Raw genomic sequence first — 18440 nt, 5'->3', positions numbered from 1 at the left:
AGATGGGATGTTTTGGGAGAAAGGAAAGGGAAAAAAAAACATTTTATCTAAAGCAGTCATAATTAAAATCTCCAGCTACAGTCATTTTCTTACTTCCAGTAGAAATAACACATCATACTAAGTACTGCATACTAAGACATTTTTGTCTTCCTAAACTCAGATTTTTGCATAATCTGAAATCTAAGAATTTTCCCACTTGTTAAGGCACAACAAAGAATAGCTAGTTCACCATGGCCTGTGAGGGGAAACGTAGCCCAAATTTATGTTTCATTCATGTTTGATTCGTTTGCATTAGATGGATTAGGACAGGCCTAAATCTCCAGATGTATGGAGCTGACATCTGAAATATTCTGACTGAACAGACAGAAAGAGAGCAACTGGATCCTCTCATTGGAAAGATGTCAGCCCATGATGATGTGCAGCAGAATTGAAGCTTTGTTAGAAGTCTTCATCAGTCTATGTATTACTGAATGATAATAAAGCTCAAAAAGTAAACAAAGAGAAGGTGCTAAAAACCAGCGCAGAGTTTCTCTTAATTATAAGCAACCATGATGTTCAGAGCAGAATTCTAAGTTATTTAAGTGCAGTTCCTGTAACTGAGATTCTAATGTGCGTGCATGCACGCCTCTCAAATCTGTCCCTCATGTTGATATCAGACACACTGATTCATTTCGTGACTTGTGCATGTTCATGCAAAAAGTGCAAATCAATCCCAGAACAACAGCAAAGGACCTTGTGAAGATGCGGAAAGCATTAACGCTGGAAATGCGCTCACCATCACAGAGTGCGACGTGAGAAAGGCTTTCTGGAGAGTGAACATCGGGAAGGCAGCAGGACCAGATGGAATCTCAGGTTGGGTCCTCAGAGCGTGCGCTGATCAGCTAGCACCAGTGTTCACAGAGATAGTCAACCTCTCCCTGGAACAGTCAGTACTTCCAACCTGCTTGAAACAGTCCATCATTGTTCCTGTCCTGAAGAAACCCCAATCTTCCTGCCTTAATGACTATCGTCCTGTAGCACTGACCTCAACTGTGATGAAGTGCTTTGAAAGACTGGTCAGAGACTTCATCACCTCCTCACTACCTGATACCCTGGATCATCGGACGATGCCATCACACATCTCCTCCACACAGTCCTAGATAATCTGGACAAGAGGAGGGGAAATTATGTTAAAATGCTGTTTGTTGATTACAGTTCAGCTTTTAATACTATAATTCCTGTGACTCCAGCCAGGTCTCCCAAGCAACCAAACTGGCCGGTTGCTAGGGAGGGTAGAGTCACATGGGGTAACCTCCTCGTGGTCGCCATAATGTGGTTCATTCTCGGTGGGGCGCGTGGTGAGTTGAGCGTGGATGCTGTGGTGGATGGCGTGAAGCCTCCACATGCGCCATGTCTCCGTGGCAACGCGCTCAACAAGCCATCTCAACAAGATGCACGGGTTGACGTCTTAGACGTAGAGGCAACTGGGATTAATCCTCCACCACCTGGATTGAGGCAAATCACTACGTGACCACGAGGACTTAAAAGCACACTGGGAATTGGGCATTCCAAATTGGGAGAAAAAAATACTATAATTCTAAACTCACCACCAAGTTGGAGGACCTAGGATTTAGCCCATCTATGTGTCAGTGGATCTCCAACTTCCTGACTGACAGGCCACAAGCAGTAAGGGTGGGCAGACATGTCTCACCCCCCCATCCCCCCCCCCCATCCTCAGCACTGCATCCCCCAAGGGTTGTGTTCTAAGCCCCCTGCTGTACTCATTGTACACTTATAACTGTAGCCTAGTTTCCATCCACTTTTCGCGCTTTTTCGTTATCGACAAAGTGAAAATGCGTAAAAATGTTTTTGTGAAATTTGCCGTCTTCTGCCTGTTTCCATTCAAATGGCCTTTTATCGATAAAAATGGTGTGCATGATGACGTCATGTCTAAAAAAACACTTTGTCGCATAAGTTTTGATTTAGCGCAAAAGAAATCTGCCCTGAAGTCGTTTCCATTCAGAAATGTGTGTTTATACATAAATCGCCTGCCAGTTTTTTCCTCCGAAGTTTTGGTAAAATGGGGAGAGTATTGAGACAATTCATTGAAATTAGCCAGCTTACTGTCATTTTAATTCACAAATAAATGCAATCAGAAGATGAGGAATTGCAATCAAAATGGAGCAGTTGCCCTTCTGATAGGACTGTAATATTGGTCCTGATGTTGTGCCTATTGCAGGTTGTCACCGGTTCCGACTCGAAAACGAATCGTCATGGCCCTGTTCAAGCTAGCATCCTGCACCAAGTAGTGGGGGAACTTTCGGTCTTAGTATAAGTATCATCCATCGATGTGTATATGCTGTGTGCACAACTATTAAAGAAAAACTGATGCAGTGTAATATCAGTGTTTATGATACATTCCTGATTTTCAATAGGCTGTTTTGAACAATCGTCTAATCTAAAGCATCGCCATCACAACTGCATTATGTCCCGCATATTTGTCCAGCAACTTTTAATGACCAACTGAACTTGATTGTCATCTCAAATTAATTTTAACGTCATAATGCAATTTACATTTTCTGAAGTAGCTCAGCAAATGTGATCCGAGGTAAAGAGGGTTAGATAAAAAAGTATTAAAAGGTTCAAAAGCTCGTTTTCTGAAAGTGAACTCATTGGACAAATAGTTCTGATAGTTTATAGTCTTGAAGTGTAGAAAATGTCATACAGCCGACTTTATTCGTCTACAGAACAGGGTACGGCTAATTTAAGTTTGTGTAAAGAAAAGGCATATATAGGTCTAAAAATATGGAAATTTATTTTTTTAATTTAATGCATTTTTCGTTTGGTAGGCTAATTTATTTAATTTAATACAGGGAATTTTGCCAGCATTTTTTCAAAAGCTAAACAATAATTTCATAGAATTGGGCTATATGTTCGTGTTCCAAAAAAGCACACTGAAGCTTTTCTCCTAGTATTGTGTATTTATTTTAAATTTAAAACATCTTTGTGCACAGAATTTTTTTATTTTTTTTTGTATTGTGGGCTAATTCCATGACTGCTGTCTATTATTTTGAATGGTGTGAAAAAGCAACTTTAATAAATAAACGGATGTCTACCGCGATTAAATTAATCACAAACAGTGGCCATTCATTTGTTCTCCATGCACTTGTTGATGTGAATGATATGAGGCTTTATGCCGTTCAGATCAATCCATAATCACGTACAATATATTGGCTTTCAAGGATGTAAACCTTGTCCTCATGATTAACACAGGCAACGATTGGGGTAAACTCTGTCATGTGACACTACATTTTTGCATTAATGCCAATTGACAAAAAGTGTTTCCAAACCAGTTTTCCACGACATTTGATGTATCGACATAGAGTTTATGCGCAAGAGTTAAATGGAAAAATATTATGTCCTTTGATGGAAACGTAGTTTGTGTGGCCACTTCCAACTCTACTACCATTGTCAAGTTTGCCGACAACACTGTTTGGTGGGCCTGATCTCTGATAATGACGAGAGGGCCTATCTGCAGGAGATCAAAGGCCTGGAGGACTGGTGCCAGGAGAACAACCTCCTTTTGAATGTCAGCAAGACAAAGGAGCTGATAGTGGACTTCAGCACAAAGCAGGCGAGGAACTACCACCCCATTATGATCAACGGGCCACAGTGGAGAGAGTGGACAGTTTCCGATATCTTGGCATACATATCTCACATGATCTGTCATGGACCTGCCACATTAACACCATGGTGAAGAAGGCCCGTCAGCATCTTTACCACCTTAGGGGCTTAAAGGACCTTAAACTGCCCTCTATGGTGCTAAAAAAACTTTTATACCTGCACCATTGAGAGCATCCTGACAGGAAACATCACAGCCTGGTTTGGAAACTGCACAAAACAAGATAGACTGGCTCTATAAAGAGTGGTGCGATCAGCTGAGCGCATCACCCACATCAAACTCCCTGACCTGCAGTCCATCTATAGCAAACGATGCTGGACCAAAGCCAGGAAGATCATGAAAGTCCTCAGCCATCCTAATAATGGACTCTTCTCTTTGTTGCGGTCAGGGAAACGCTTCCGCTCCCTGATGGCCAAAACAGAGAGAATGAGAAGGAGCTTCTTTCCCCAGGCCATCCGTGTCCTAAACCAAGGACAACAACAGGACTAGGTTCACTGTTCAACACCACACACTTGAAGCAATATTAACATTTTTTATTGTAATAATAATTTTTTTTTTTACTTCTATTTTTACTCATCTATATATATTTATTTTATCGTAAATTGTGGGGAGAAAAGTCGTACCAAGAATGTCACTACATGTCGTACTGTGTACGGTTATGTATGTGACTAATAAAACTTGAAATTGAAGATGCTGGAGGAAACAGGTAGACAAGTATCTATATCCACAGTTAAATGAGTCCTATATCGGCATAACCTGAAATGCTGCTTAGCAAGAAAAAAGCCACTGCTCTTTTTGGAGAAATGTCCTCTGGTCTGATGAAACAAAAATTTAATTGTTTGGCCATAATGACCATCGTTATGTTTGGAGGAAAAAGGGTGAGGCTTACAAGCCAAAAAACACCATCCCAACTGTGAAGCATGGGGGTGGCAGCATCATGTTGTGGGGGTGCTTTGCTGCAGGAGGGACTGGTGCACTTCACAAAATAGATGGCATCATGAGGAAGGAAAATTATGTGGATATATTGAAGCAACATCTCAAGACATCAGCCAGGAAGTTAAAGCTCGGTCGCAAATGGGTCTTCCAAATGGAAAATGACCCCAAGCATACCTCCAAAGTTGTGGCAAAATGGATTAAGGACAACAAAGTAAAGGTACTGGAGTGGCCATCACAAAGCCCTGACCTCAATCCGATAGAAAATTTGTGGGCAGAACTGAAAAAGCATGTGCGAGCAAGGAGGCCTAAAAACCTGACTCAGTTACACCAGTTCTGTCTGGAGGAATGGGACAAAATTCCAGCAACTTATTGTGAGAAGCTTGTGGAATGCTACCCAAAACGTTTGACCCAAGTTAAAAAATGTAAAGGTAATGCTACCAAATACTAACAAAGTGTATGTAAACTGCTGACCCACTGGGAATATGATGAAAGAAATAAAAGCTGAAATAAATTATTCTCTCTACTATTTCACATTCTTAAAATAAAGTAGTGAGCCTAACTGACCTAAGACAGGGAATGTTTTCTATGATTAAATGTCAGGAATTGTGAAAAACTGAGTTTAAATATATTTAGCTAAGGTGTATTTAAACTTCTGACTTCAACTGTATGTGCTCCTGTCCTTCTCTTGCATCACTCTGCCATCTCGACAAGTAAGCTAATTAAATCATTTCAACTTCTAATCAATATTTCATGTCCATTTATTCATTTATCTGGCAAAAAGTTGTGTAACAATAAGCATAGATGTCACACAGACATGGCATAAGTCTGGCCGACTGTACATTATTACAGAAATTACACAAATTTCAAAGAGATCATCAAATGTATAGAGACATTACACATCTACAACTCAAAAAAAAAAAAAAAAGTATTAGACTACTGATTAATTGAAGCATTTAAAGAAAACTATATGTAGAATTTCGTAAAATGCAGCACAATTCTGGTAGCAAAGTTTACAAAGTTGGTACTTAAAAAGTTTGACAGCAAAAGTTGCGTATAAACACAGCGGCAGCGCTATCGTAGCAAATTTGAGCAGATTTCACATTTAGGTGTGCCTCGAGCCAGCAGCTGAAATTCGGAAATGTGATTAATTGGGAAATATCTCATCCCCAGTGTTGGGCAAGCTACTCAAATGTAGCTAGCTAAGTTACCAACTACTCAACAAAAAAATTAGTTAAGCTAAGCTAAAAGCTATAGAGGAAGTTGCAAGTTACACTACAAGCTACATTCCAAAAGTAGCTTGCTACATTTAAACTACTTAATTTTTTTTTAACCAGATGCACAGAATATACTGTCCTAAAGAGACTTAGAGTATACTATGACTTTATCAAAGCCATTGTACAGTATAATTTAGTATAGTCCAATACAGTATGGAGCAATATAAATGTATATGCATGTAAAAAAAAAAAGATGTAAACTCATATTTATACATGCTACCTACACAAACCCATGTTTTCAATATGCAAAATCAATATTTTTACATTTTATTTTTCATATTTATACTACTACCTGTACAAACCCATTTGAACAATTTATTTTGCACATTTCTGTATATAACAACTCTACGAACTGTATATACAATTCATCTCATCCAGTAATTCTGTGTCTAGCTGTTCTTTTTCCATATGTACTGGAAGCTTCTGTTCAGAGGCCAAATTCCTTGTGTGTGTGTGAGCACACCTGGGCAATAACACTGTTATATCTGGTGGTATCAGATGGTAATACCATGGTACTTTGATTTACAACTACCATATTTATGAACCAGTCTGTATTGACATGGTTCTTCCAAGTACTTCAAAGAATACCATAGTACCACCATTATATTTTGATATATGGTTACCATATTTATACACTCACTGAGCACTTTATTAGGAAGACCTGTACACCTAATTATTCAAGCGATCATCAAATCAGCCAATCGTGTGGCAGCACTGCAATGCATAAAATCACGCAGATACGGGTCAGGAGCTTCAGTTAATGTTCACATTATCCATCAGAATGGGGAAAAAATGTGATCTCAGTGATTTCGACCATGGCATTATTGTTGGTGCCAGATGGGCTGTTTTGAGTAACTGCTGATCTCCTGGGATTTTCACACACACAAGTCTCTAGAGGTTACTCAGAATGGTACCAAAAACGAAAAACATCCAGTGAGCGGCAGTTCTACGGATGGAAATGCCATGTTGATAAGAGAGGTCAACAGAGAATGGCCAGACTGGTTCGAGCTGACAGAAAGGCTATGGTAACCCAGATAACCATTTTGTACAATTATAGTGACCAGAATAGCATCTTAGAATGCACAACATGTCGAACCTTGAGGCAGATATGCTACAACAGCAGAAGACCACGTTGGGTTCCACTTCTGTCAGCCAAGAACAGAAAGCTGATGCTGCAGTTGGCACAAGCTCACCAAAACTGGACTATTATAAACTGAAAAAACATAGCCTGGTCTGATGAATCTCTATTTCTACATAGGCACACAGATGGTAGGGTCAGAATTTATCACCTACAGCTTTAATCCATGGACCCAACCTGCCTTGTGTCACCAGTCCAGGGTGGTGGTGGTGTAATGGTGTGGGGATGTTTTCTTGCCACACTTTAGGCCAGTTAATACCAATCAATCATCGCTCGAATGCCACAGCCTATTTCAGTATTGTTGCTGATCATGTGCTTCCATTCATTGCCACAATTTACCTATCTTCTAATGGCTACTTTCAGCATGATAATGCACCATGTCACCAAGCAAAAGTCGTCTCAAACTGGTTTCATGAACATGACAACGAGTTCTCTGTTCTTCAGTGGCCTTCCCAGTCACCGGATCTGAATCCAATAGAACACATTTGGGATGTGGAAGAACGGGAGATTCGCAGCATGAATGTGCATCTGACAAATCTGCAGAAATTACGTGATGCAATCATGTCAACATGGACCAGAATCTCAAAGGAATGTTTCCAACATCTTGTGAAATCCATGCCACAAAGAATTGAGGCTGTTTTGAGACCAAAGGGAGGCAGGTATTAGTATAGTGTTCCTAATAAAGTGCTCAGTGATTGTATACTATATGTATATACCATTGTATTTAGATAGTGCTACTAGAAAATGGTACAGGTCCAAAAAAACTGATTATGCCTTAGTACTTTTGTGTTTTTGTATGGACTACTAAGTGTTTTGAAACTCTTTTGGTGTTAAAATGTATTTACCTGTAGAAGTCAACTTAATAAAGACCTACTTCATCACCATGAAAAACATGCTATGATGGTTCTTGACATTAAGCATGTTTCTTCTGATGAGTATTTAAACTTCCTAAATAAGTGAATCTCTCCCCACAGATAGAACAGCTGTAAGGTTTCTCTCCTGTATGCATTCTCTGATGGGTTTTCAAGATACCTTGTCGAGAAAACGTTTTGTCACACTGAGTGCATTTGTAAGGTCTTTCTCCAGTGTGTATTCTCTTGTGCTTTTTAAAGGTATCGTGTCGATTGAAACTCATCCCACAAACACTACAGTGATGAGGCTTTTCTCCTGTGTGCCCTCTTAGATGCAATTTGAAATGAGATGGATCAGAGAAGCTCTTTCCACAGTGAGAGCAGAGGTAAGGTTTCTCTCCGGAGTGTGTTCTCTCATGGACTATCAACTGAGATTTGTGACGGAAACGTTTATCACAGTGTGTGCATTGATAGGGTTTCTCCTCAGAGTGTATTTTCTGATGTGACTTTAGACTATCTAACTGCCTGAATGTATTCCCACATTCACTGCACTGATACGGCCTCTCATTGGTGTGCACACGGACATGTTTCTTCACATGAGGCTTGTGGCTGAATCTCTTCTCACAGTGAGGACACTTGTACGGTTTCTCTCCTGTATGTGTTCTCTCATGAGTAACAAGAATTCCTTTAGTGCTGAAACACTTGTCACATTCACTGCATTGAAAAGGCTTTTCACCACTGTGTGTCCTCACGTGAGTTTTTAAAAGAGAAGGAGAAAAGAAAACCTTCCCGCACTGCTCACAGGGGAACTCCTTCTTAACTCTGTGCACTTCTGAATGAAGTTTCTTCTCTTCTGAGGTAGAAAAGCTGCTCCCACATGTCCTACATTTGAAGAATTTCATTTTTTTGTGTTTTCTCTCATATCTCGTTAAACGTCCCTGCAAAACTCTTTTGTCAGATGCTGTCAGACTCTCTTTTGATGTAGAAGCTGTTTCTCCATCAGAAGATGAACCACTGTTTGCATCTACAAGGAATATGACAGTACATAAAAGTAAGATGATAATTCTATCACATTATAATTAATCCAAAAGCCACTGAAAGTGAAATGTAAACAACCACTGACACATCATGAGGCTTTGCTGCATCCATATCTGTCATAATTGACAATATCCATCCATATTTTTATCCTCAATTCAAAGCATATTTTGTTATTTTGTTTAGATAATCAAGTGTTCTAAATTGAAGTGAGGGCATGCAAAGAAACATGAGACTTTATAGAAACCCCCGTTAGCACATTGCATCTCCAACTTTATCTGGTGAATAATAAAAAAAAGTTATCTGGTATAATATATAGGCTATATACAGTATAAATACTGTATAAAAGACATGTTAGTCTAACTTTACATAAGGCAATTAAACAAGCTCCAAGGTTGTAAAAACTTTTTTTCCCTTTTTTTTTTTTTTTTAACCATAGGAGCAATTTAATCTCTAGGAACCACCTTCATGTTTTTACGAGTCTCGGAGAGCAGGGGGAGTAAGCGCAACTCCAGCTGTACAGGCAACAAAACACATACTGACAGCAGACAGCACAAGATGAGGACGTGTTCTTGTGTTCAAGCACAAATGGACGCAACTCCTAATGCAGGGGTCTTAAGAAATGTTTTTAGGGTGCTTTCAAATTTGGTTAGATTACTTGGTCCGAACCCGGTTTCGTTTCCTCCCCCAGTGGTCTCTGCTCACATCATATTATTTGTGTCCAAACCACGGTCCGACTGCTTCATCAACGTGAGTTCAAGAGACAGCTGTTTATCACTGTAACAAGGTAACAACTCAAGACAACTTCACTGTGTTAAGAGAAGTACTGAAGTTTGTCTCTTTGGATTTACCAACAAAATTTACACACACAGAACGACGCTTGCGTTTGTCTTCTATTGATGCATTGCATTTGCAAAGATGTGAAGAATATGAGCTGTTCTTTAAGGTGATTTATTTGACAGACAAGCAGGTATGAGATTTGCATTATGCAGTGGCAAGGAAAAGTATGTTATAGTTATAAAAATGAACAACCACAATCTGTATTAACTTAACAAATTATTGTATTGTTCTTGAACATATTGAAAACATTATTAGAAGTTTCACAGTGTAGGTTGTAAAAAGTATGTGAATACCTAGGCTACGAGATTGGAGGTGTGGGTTAGAGCTACTTTAAATTATAAAAAGCACTCAAACATTTTGACTTTGCTATTCACAAGAAGCACCTGCTGACGTGGATCATGACTCGCAAAAAAGATATCTCAGAAGACCTACGATGCATAAAGCTGGAAAGGGTTACAAAGTTAACTTGAATAGCTTACATATTCATCTGTCATCAGTTAGACAAATTTTCTATAAATAGACACAATTTAGTACTGTGGGTACTCTCACTAGAAGTGGCTGTCTGGCCAAGATGACTCAAAGGGCACACCGCAGAATGATCAATGAGGTAAAAAAGAACCCTAGAGTGACAGCTAAAGACTTGAAGGAATCATTGGACCTGGTTAACATCTCTGTTCATGAGTCTACTATACAGAAAACATTAAACAGGCTTGGTGGAAGTCACTTCTTTCCAACAAAAACATTGCTGCGTGTCAGAAATTTGCCAAAGACCCCTTGACACTCCACAACACTACTGGAAAATGTTTTGTGGACTGATGAAACTAAGGCTGAATTGTTTGGGAAGAACATGCAGCACTACTAAAAGGTCACCGCATACAAATGTGAAATAATCATCCCAACGGTGAAGTACGGTGGAGGGAGCATCATGATTTGGGGCTGCTTTTCTGCTTCGGGGCCTGGACTGCCGGAAAAATGGATGTGTGCCAGCTGAAGCTCAGTAGAAGTTGGGTGATGCAGCAGGACAATGACTCTAAACATTGAAGTAAATCCACTACAGAAATGCTTCAAAAAAAGAAAATCCCAGTCAGAGCCTAGATCATAACCCAATAGAGATGCTGTGGAATGACCTCAAGAGAGCCGTTCACACCAGACATCCTAAGAATATGTCTGAGCTTAAGCAGTTCTGTAAGGAAGAATGGTCCAAAATTCCTTCTGAACGTTGTGCAGGTCTAATCCACAGCTACAGGAAACACTTGATTGAGGTTATTGCAGCCAAATGAGGATCGACCAGTTATTAAATCAAACTTACATTTCCACAGCACTGTGAATGTTTAATGGGATGTGTTCAATAAAGACATGAAAGATTATAGTTGTTTGTGTGTTGTTATCTTAAGCACACACAAGTGTTTGTCTATACTTGTGACTTTGATGAAGATGACATCTCATTTTATGACCAGTTTAAACCAGAAAATCAGCTAATTATAAAGGGTTCACATACTTTTTCTTGCCACTGTACCACTGTTTCTCAACTGGTGGGTCGCAAGTCTGTTCGTATAGGGTTGCGGACAGCAGGTAAAGAACAATCATTGTCCCTCCACTGACATTTTTTGGTGGCCGCCCAAGCTATATTTCGGTCCAGCGAGACAGCTTTAATGATAATCTCGCGTACGCCGTTTTATACATGCTAAATATGTTGATCATCTGCAACACTATATTTCTGTGGTGTGATTAAAGCCTGGTTTTTGTGTGAATGTGTCACGGGGCATAAAAGAACCAATCGCGCCATCTGCTCTGCTCTAATTTGTTGTATCTCTGGAACACGCGGGCATCAACAGGGCTTCTCTTGATATCGCGGTGCAAACCACAATACTGAATGTGACCCATTTTAATTTTTAAGATAATTGTTTAGTTTAAAGTGCTATGGAGGCAGTCAAACCTCTCAAACCGTACACGGCCCCAACATGCTAAACAGTTCTGAGGAGGAAGAGACAACACGAGACAGTGCGGGCTCTGGGCAGCATGTTCAGAGCAAGGTTAATTCATCCTCGTTGCTCAAAAGAGCGTTACAGAAAGTCTTTTTTGCCATCTGCCATAAGATTGTACAATTATTTACATGATTGTTTTGTTACTGGTGTAATATTATTATGATGTAGTGCTTGGGTTGGTGCAATATTGTTTATTGTCAGTTGTTTTGCTTTGTTCTTGTTGGTTTTATCTATTATATTATTATATTAATAGTTTTAAATTATATATATTTTTAAAGATATGGGTTGTGTTGCTGCTGTAACGTGTGAATTTCCCCCTAGGGGGATCAATAAAGTTATCAATCAAATCAACACCATAGCATGCACCAAAATAAAGGTTTCACTCTTACTAAAATGCATCACAATTTTACAATAGTAAGATCAACTGTGATATATGTACAATTTATTAGACCTACTTTTTATTACAACTGTGGCAGATAAATTGTTTCTAAATCTAAAAAAAAAAAAAACTATGCAGGATAAAAGAAAATGCCAATCAGGCTTCATTAAATGCAGGTTACGTTATTTTATCGTGCTGTTTATAACTCCTGTCAATCTTCAGATATTAATGCAAATATTACATAACTATTTAGAACATGTCAGAAAGGGTGTGAATATGGGCATTGTGTGTTGTGCATTGTGGAGAGCAAGATGAAACTCATGTCAAGTCCTTGGTTGCATGAGGAGCGAACAAGATTGGACAATTTAACCGATCACAAATGGAACTAGAAGAGTTTCTGACAACATATCTGGAAGAAAACAGCAGTGGTTTCCCAAAATGATGAATAGTTTAGAATAAAGACTATTTTGAGAACAGAAGGGGGAACGTACCTGGATGAATAAAATCCTCATCATCATCATAATGTTCTTCTTCTTCATTATGATTGTCTTGAATAAAATCCTCATCATCCTCCTCATCTTCATCACTCTGCTGTTCCTCTGCTGTGGTATCTCCTCTCATCTCCATCAGGTTCCTGCAGTCCAGCAGCTTCACTGAACACATCTTCAATGGTATCTGCAGCATCTGCTGTTCTCCAGCATTACAGACAGAAGCCAGAGACTCTGTGGAGGTTTGATCACCCTGATTACTGTCACACACACTCTCCTGAGTGTCAGTATAACAGAGTAAAGTGAGGCTGAGCTCTGAATCCTGTGTGTCTCTGGATCTCTGTTCAGATCTCTGATCTCTGATGCTCCACACTGAATCCTGACATTCTGTGGATGTCCCATCAGTCACACACACTGAAGATTGACAGGAAACCTTCTCCAGCTCCTGACAAACACAACACAATCACTGTACTGACTCATCTGGACTCTTGATATATTTAACAGCTGTACAAACCTCTCCGTTCAGTGGATCTCCTCTTTCCCTCAGCTTTGCCTCCAGTAACACCACCTCTTTCTTCAGCTGAGAGATTTCTGTCATCAAATCATCAATATCCAGCATGGACAGATCAGTTCCTACTGATTTACAGCACATCAGATCCACCTGCAAACTCATCTTCAACATCTCAACACATAAACATCACAACATGAAAGACATAAACAAACACACAGCAGCTGAACATCTAAACAAACTGTGAGTTCTTCTTTCTTTGTTTAGTGAGTTTACCGGCGGACTAAAGAGCTTCATACCGCCTCCTGCTGTACTGGAGTCATAACACAATAGTTATGGGAAGTCCGAATCTTTTCCGCGAACCGGTTCTTTCAGACGGTTCGTTTCAATGTATTGGTTCAAAAACGATTCACCAGCTCATTTACGTCATCACGTTAGATTACTCAAGGTCAGTAATGTAATCTAAATACTTTGGATTACTTCTTCAGCACTAGTAGATTTTTTTCACTTGTTTTGACTATAAAAACATTGCCAGTATAGTAAGACAAAATACACATGTTAAAAATACATTCTCTGAAAAACCGAAATATCTTATGCAGTGTTGTTTCTAAAACAAGATAAATCAAATTGATCTTGTTTTAAGAATTTTTAGATATTTTTAAAGGAAAACAATACAAAAATTATTATCAAGAATACAGTTTTTGCCCTAATATGAAAGGTCTTACTAGAAAAAAAGAAATAATGATACAACATGAATTTTCTTGATAAAAAAATATGATCGTGCCTGGTAACGTGCATGTAAAATGGCTAGAAATAGCATTTTAGCTTAGCGTAAAGCTGACAATTTACACAAGGTTTATTTCTATTTCTTCTGCTCCAAACTTACTTCAAACTTACTTCTCTGTCTGCTCGTATGAATGTAACACATCATAAGAAAGTGTTTCACCGCTGTTCAAATGCACTTTGGATCGCATCTTTATATGGATAATTGTTTTCCATCTGAATGGACTAAATATTAAATGAAACAAATAACAATAAAATGCAAAGTAATCTCTTCAGTAATCAAAATACTTTTTGAATGTAACTTTATTCTAATTACCAATTATTTAAATTGTAACTGTAGTGGAATACAGTTACATATATTTTGTATTTTAAATACGTAACCCCGTTACATGTATTCCGTTACTCCCCAACCCTGGCCATATGTAAGGGCATATTGCAGATTATAACATTTTATTTAATTAAATTATAATAATAAGGGTGTTTATTGTCATCAGTGTTTTATTCAGTGATCTTACAATACATCCTACATTAAAGTTTTGCACCTAAAGCACCCAACATCAACACTGATATACAAACGTGGATGTTCTGCACGTTTAAAGCATATAAATGTATTAAACTAGTCTTAATCAACTCACCCTTTTACAGAAACCATAATCCAGCTCATCACAACTTCAGATATAACCTGCATGCACAATACTCAATAGTAAAATTTGTTTACATCTCTCGACCGAAACATTTCATCCCCTCATTCAAGTCCTGGGTTCACGCATGCTCATCAGCTGCTCACTGATGTCCAAAAGAGGCGATTCTCAGTTCAGTGTACTGGTGACTCGCAAACTGCTGTGATCGACTCAATGTACTGTTGACTCGAGAGCTGCTGTCCTTGGATCAGTGTACTGCTGACACGAGAACTTCTGTGAACGACTCAACATACTGCTGACGCGAGAGCTGCTATTCTCAGATCAGTGTACTGTTGACTCAAGAACTGCTGTCCTCAGATCAGTGTACTGTTGACTCGAGAGCTGCTGTCCTTGGATCGGTGTACTGTTGACTCGAGAACTGATGTCCTCATATCCGTGTACTGTTGACTCGAGATCTGCTGCGAACGACTCAATGCACTGCTGACGTGAGAGCTTCTGTCCTCAGATCAGTGTACTGTTGACTCAAGAACTGCTGTGAACGACTCAATGTACTGTTGACTCAAGAGCTGCTGCCCTCGGATCAGTGTACTGTTGACTCGAGAGCTGCTGTCCTTGGATCAGTGTACTGCTGACTCGAGAACTGCTGTCCTCGGATAAGTGTACTGCTGACGTGAGAGCTGCTGTCCTTGGATCAGTGTACTGTTGACTCGAGAACTGCTGTCCTCGGATCAGTGTATTGTTGACCCAAGAACTGCTGTCCTCGGATCAGTGTACTGTTGACTCGAGAACTGCTGTCCTTGGATCTGTGTACTGTTGACTCGAGAACTGCTGCGAACGACTCAATGTACTGTTGACTCGAGAACTGCTGCTAACGACTCAATGTACTGTTGACTTGAGAGCCGCTGTCCTTGGATCAGTGTAATGTTGACTCGAGAGCTGCTGTCCTTGGATCAGTGTACTGCTGACTCAAGAACTGCTGCGAACGACTCAATGTACTGCTGATGCGAGAGCTGCTGTCCTTGAATCAGTGTACTGTTGACACGAGAACTGCTGTGAACGACTCAATGTACTGTTGACTCAAGAACTGCTGTCCTCAGATCAGTGTACTGTTGACTCAAGAACTGTTGTCCTCGGATCAGTGTACTGTTGACATAAGAACTGCTGTCCTCGGATCAGTGTACTGTTGACTTGAGAACTGCTGCAAACAACTCAATGTACTGCTGACGCAAGAGCTGTTGTCTTCAGATCAGTGTACTGTTGACTCGAGAACTGCTGCGAACAACTCAATGTTCTATTGACTCGAGAGTTGTAGACTGGATCATCTTCATACGTTGATAAAATGGTAATACAATCAAGTCATAAACATATTTCCAGTATGTTTTATTTGTTACACTCTCTGTTGTTCAGCAAAATACACATGAAACATACATTTTGCCCCTTAATCACACACACATGCTCAATGTTAGCAGCTCATCGGTTCTCAGTATGTCGGACACCTCAGAAAGAGGCGATTCTCAGTTCACTGTACAGTTGACTCGAGAACTGTTACAACCTGAGAGTTCAGTCCGATTTGTGAACTAGTTGGAGTGGTTTATTGCAAAGAAGAGTTGGCAAAAGCAGATATCACCAGTTCAAGGATCATATTACTCCCGGTTATCGGCTCATTTCGAGTCGGAGTGTCAGGCACATCTGAGAGATAGGTTAAGATAGAGTAACTTGTGGATCAGTGTTGACTCAAGATGTGAACTGTTTCAAATGATTCAGTCCGATTTGGTGAACTAGTTCAACTCGTTCACTAAAAAGAACCGGTTCAAAAGAACGATTCGTTCATGAACTGGACATCACTACAACACAATAAACATTCATAATGAGGATTTCAGAAACATCACACGATTTTAATGAATCTCTTCAGCACTTTTACTTTTTAACCTGCTCTTGGTCAGATATTGAAGATACTGAGGTTTGAGGATTCAGCACATCCCATATAGATACTTGTTCAATTCCTCTCCTACTCCTTAATTACCAGTACAGAGTCGTTTGGCTCTGCTAGAATGTGTAAATTTTAAGTAGTCATGTAACCAGATAAATAGCAAGCTTATGTGATGAACATAACCAACCCACCAAACCCAATTTACAATTTTAGTTCCCAGAGCAGAGTTTTTGGTTTCCAAGGAAAGTTTCCTTTATGGAAATCTAACGTTTGTTTTAGGTTGTTCATGATGGTTCCCCTAACATCTTAATTTCCAGAAACTTTCTGCAACCTCAATAAAGACAAGCTATTGATAAATTATTATAATGACTTTATTTTATAATCTTTAAAATCATCCACAACACATTTAGGAAGACTAATATATCATTTATGCAACCCTGCTGTACGTCAACACTGAAAACTTGTTTTTCAGTTTCCTAAAACTGTAGCTCAGCACCACGGACATACACACATATTGTAGTAAATTATTTCAAATAATCAATGACTTCAACACAGTCAAGGGTTTTTAAAACCAGAAATTTATTGAAAGACATTAAAAATTGAATAAACGTTTAATTAACCTTACCTAGACTAATATTAAATTCATTTCTTACCACTGTGTAGAGTTTCACAAAGACATCTCTGTTTCTCTTCATTTGTAGTCAATAAACAAAAAACCGTCTCCGTTACACTCATACAACACGTTCTTTTCCATAATGAGTCAAATCTTTATCAAATCGATAAGATAAATATTTAATATCACATCCAGAAGCAGTGGCATAGTCAAAGGTGGGCTGGGGTGGGTCCGAGCCCACACAGAAAATGCGTTTTTTTTTTTTTTTACTTCAAATATATATTTATAAAATAGTTAAAAATGCTTAAATTCTCCTTTCTGAAAGTGTGAAAGAACTGTCTGAATGTGCTGCCTTTCTGTTGCCAAATCAAATTTGGAGAAAAACAATTTGGACAAAAATTTGGCCCATCCATTTTTATTGAGGCTCATCCAAAAGTAATTTCCTGGCTACAGCCTTGTTTAGAAATAATTATTTATTGAGGAAATCAATCAACGACTGTCTGTCATTGAGTCGGTCCAATGACCATTCATTTTTAAATTCCCAGATCGCGCAAATTTCTGTGAGGGAATAAAGTGCGTGCGGATATAATGTGTGCGCATAGATCAGACGCAGGAAGATTTGTCTGGAATGCTTTTTACATCGGTTCATTATAATGCATTCTAATCCCATACACTGTGATGTTGTCTATCAACCTCTCTGCAACGTGACGATCAAATAATTGATCATGAAAAATAATGGAAAAATGTGAATGGAAATATATGATAAAAATAACCATTAGAGTTCGTTCTGTTTAAGTTCTTCTAAGGTTGTCACACACAAAACCCTCCCTGCAATGTTCTGGGAATGTTAGATTATGGTAATTAAACAAAGACAATGCTCCCAAAAAGTTAGGAATTGGTTTGGTTATGGTTTTACAAATAAAACCAAATATAACCATTTGAGAACATTCTGTATTAGTTCTATTTAGGTTGTCACAAAACCCTCCCTGCAACGTTCTGGGAATGTTAGATTATGGTAATTAAAACAATAACAAGAGAATGCTGCCAAAACTTTAGGAATTGGTTCCCCTGCTGTAACATTGTTGTTATTGTACAGCAATTTTCTTTCCCAAATTTGGCATTTTACTTGATTATTCATTTAACCCAAAGTAAAATATGGCACACTATATCAGTCTGGAAAGCAGCAATCTGATGTGTTGAAGGGCTTATGCGATTGCTTCATACTGATTTAAAAAAAAAAAAAGAGGATGAATTTACTTATGGCTGACTGACTACAAAATCAGTCAGGAAATTATGATCGTTTAGCTGCAGTCATTTTGAATTAGTGCTGTTAAGGCTTCAGGAATGATTCTCAATTCCCAACACCTCATAAACTGAA

General features: G+C 39.0%; 2 protein-coding genes across 10 annotated transcripts in view; one reads left to right on the top strand and one right to left on the bottom strand.

The window, feature by feature from the left end:
* LOC127444237 (uncharacterized) overlaps positions 1–18440 on the top strand; it is a 188067-nt gene that overhangs the window by 28628 nt on the left and 140999 nt on the right.
* Positions 1–18440, bottom strand: part of LOC127444164 (zinc finger protein OZF-like) — a 28503-nt gene that overhangs the window by 2921 nt on the left and 7142 nt on the right. For 3 of the 9 annotated variants that reach the window (XR_007897773.1, XR_007897775.1, XR_007897776.1), the window contains exons 1-4: positions 13102–13362; positions 12591–13032; positions 7855–8884; positions 776–1144 (exon numbers count right to left, since the gene is read on the bottom strand). Coding sequence is in view for 3 of the 9 variants with exons in the window: in XM_051703397.1 (XP_051559357.1) it covers positions 7923–8884; positions 12591–13032; positions 13102–13269 (1572 nt within the window). In the remaining 6 variants the exon portion in view is untranslated. Of the gene's footprint in view, positions 1–775; positions 1145–3863; positions 4124–4144; positions 8885–12590; positions 13033–13101; positions 13363–18440 lie in introns of those variants that run through there. The other 6 variants (XR_007897778.1, XM_051703399.1, XM_051703398.1 and 3 more) reach the window with 5 other exon arrangements.

Source organism: Myxocyprinus asiaticus, chromosome 7 (assembly GCF_019703515.2).
Source record: "Myxocyprinus asiaticus isolate MX2 ecotype Aquarium Trade chromosome 7, UBuf_Myxa_2, whole genome shotgun sequence".
Lineage (NCBI taxonomy): Eukaryota > Metazoa > Chordata > Actinopteri > Cypriniformes > Catostomidae > Myxocyprinus > Myxocyprinus asiaticus.
This window is presented reverse-complemented; position numbering and strand designations above follow the sequence as displayed.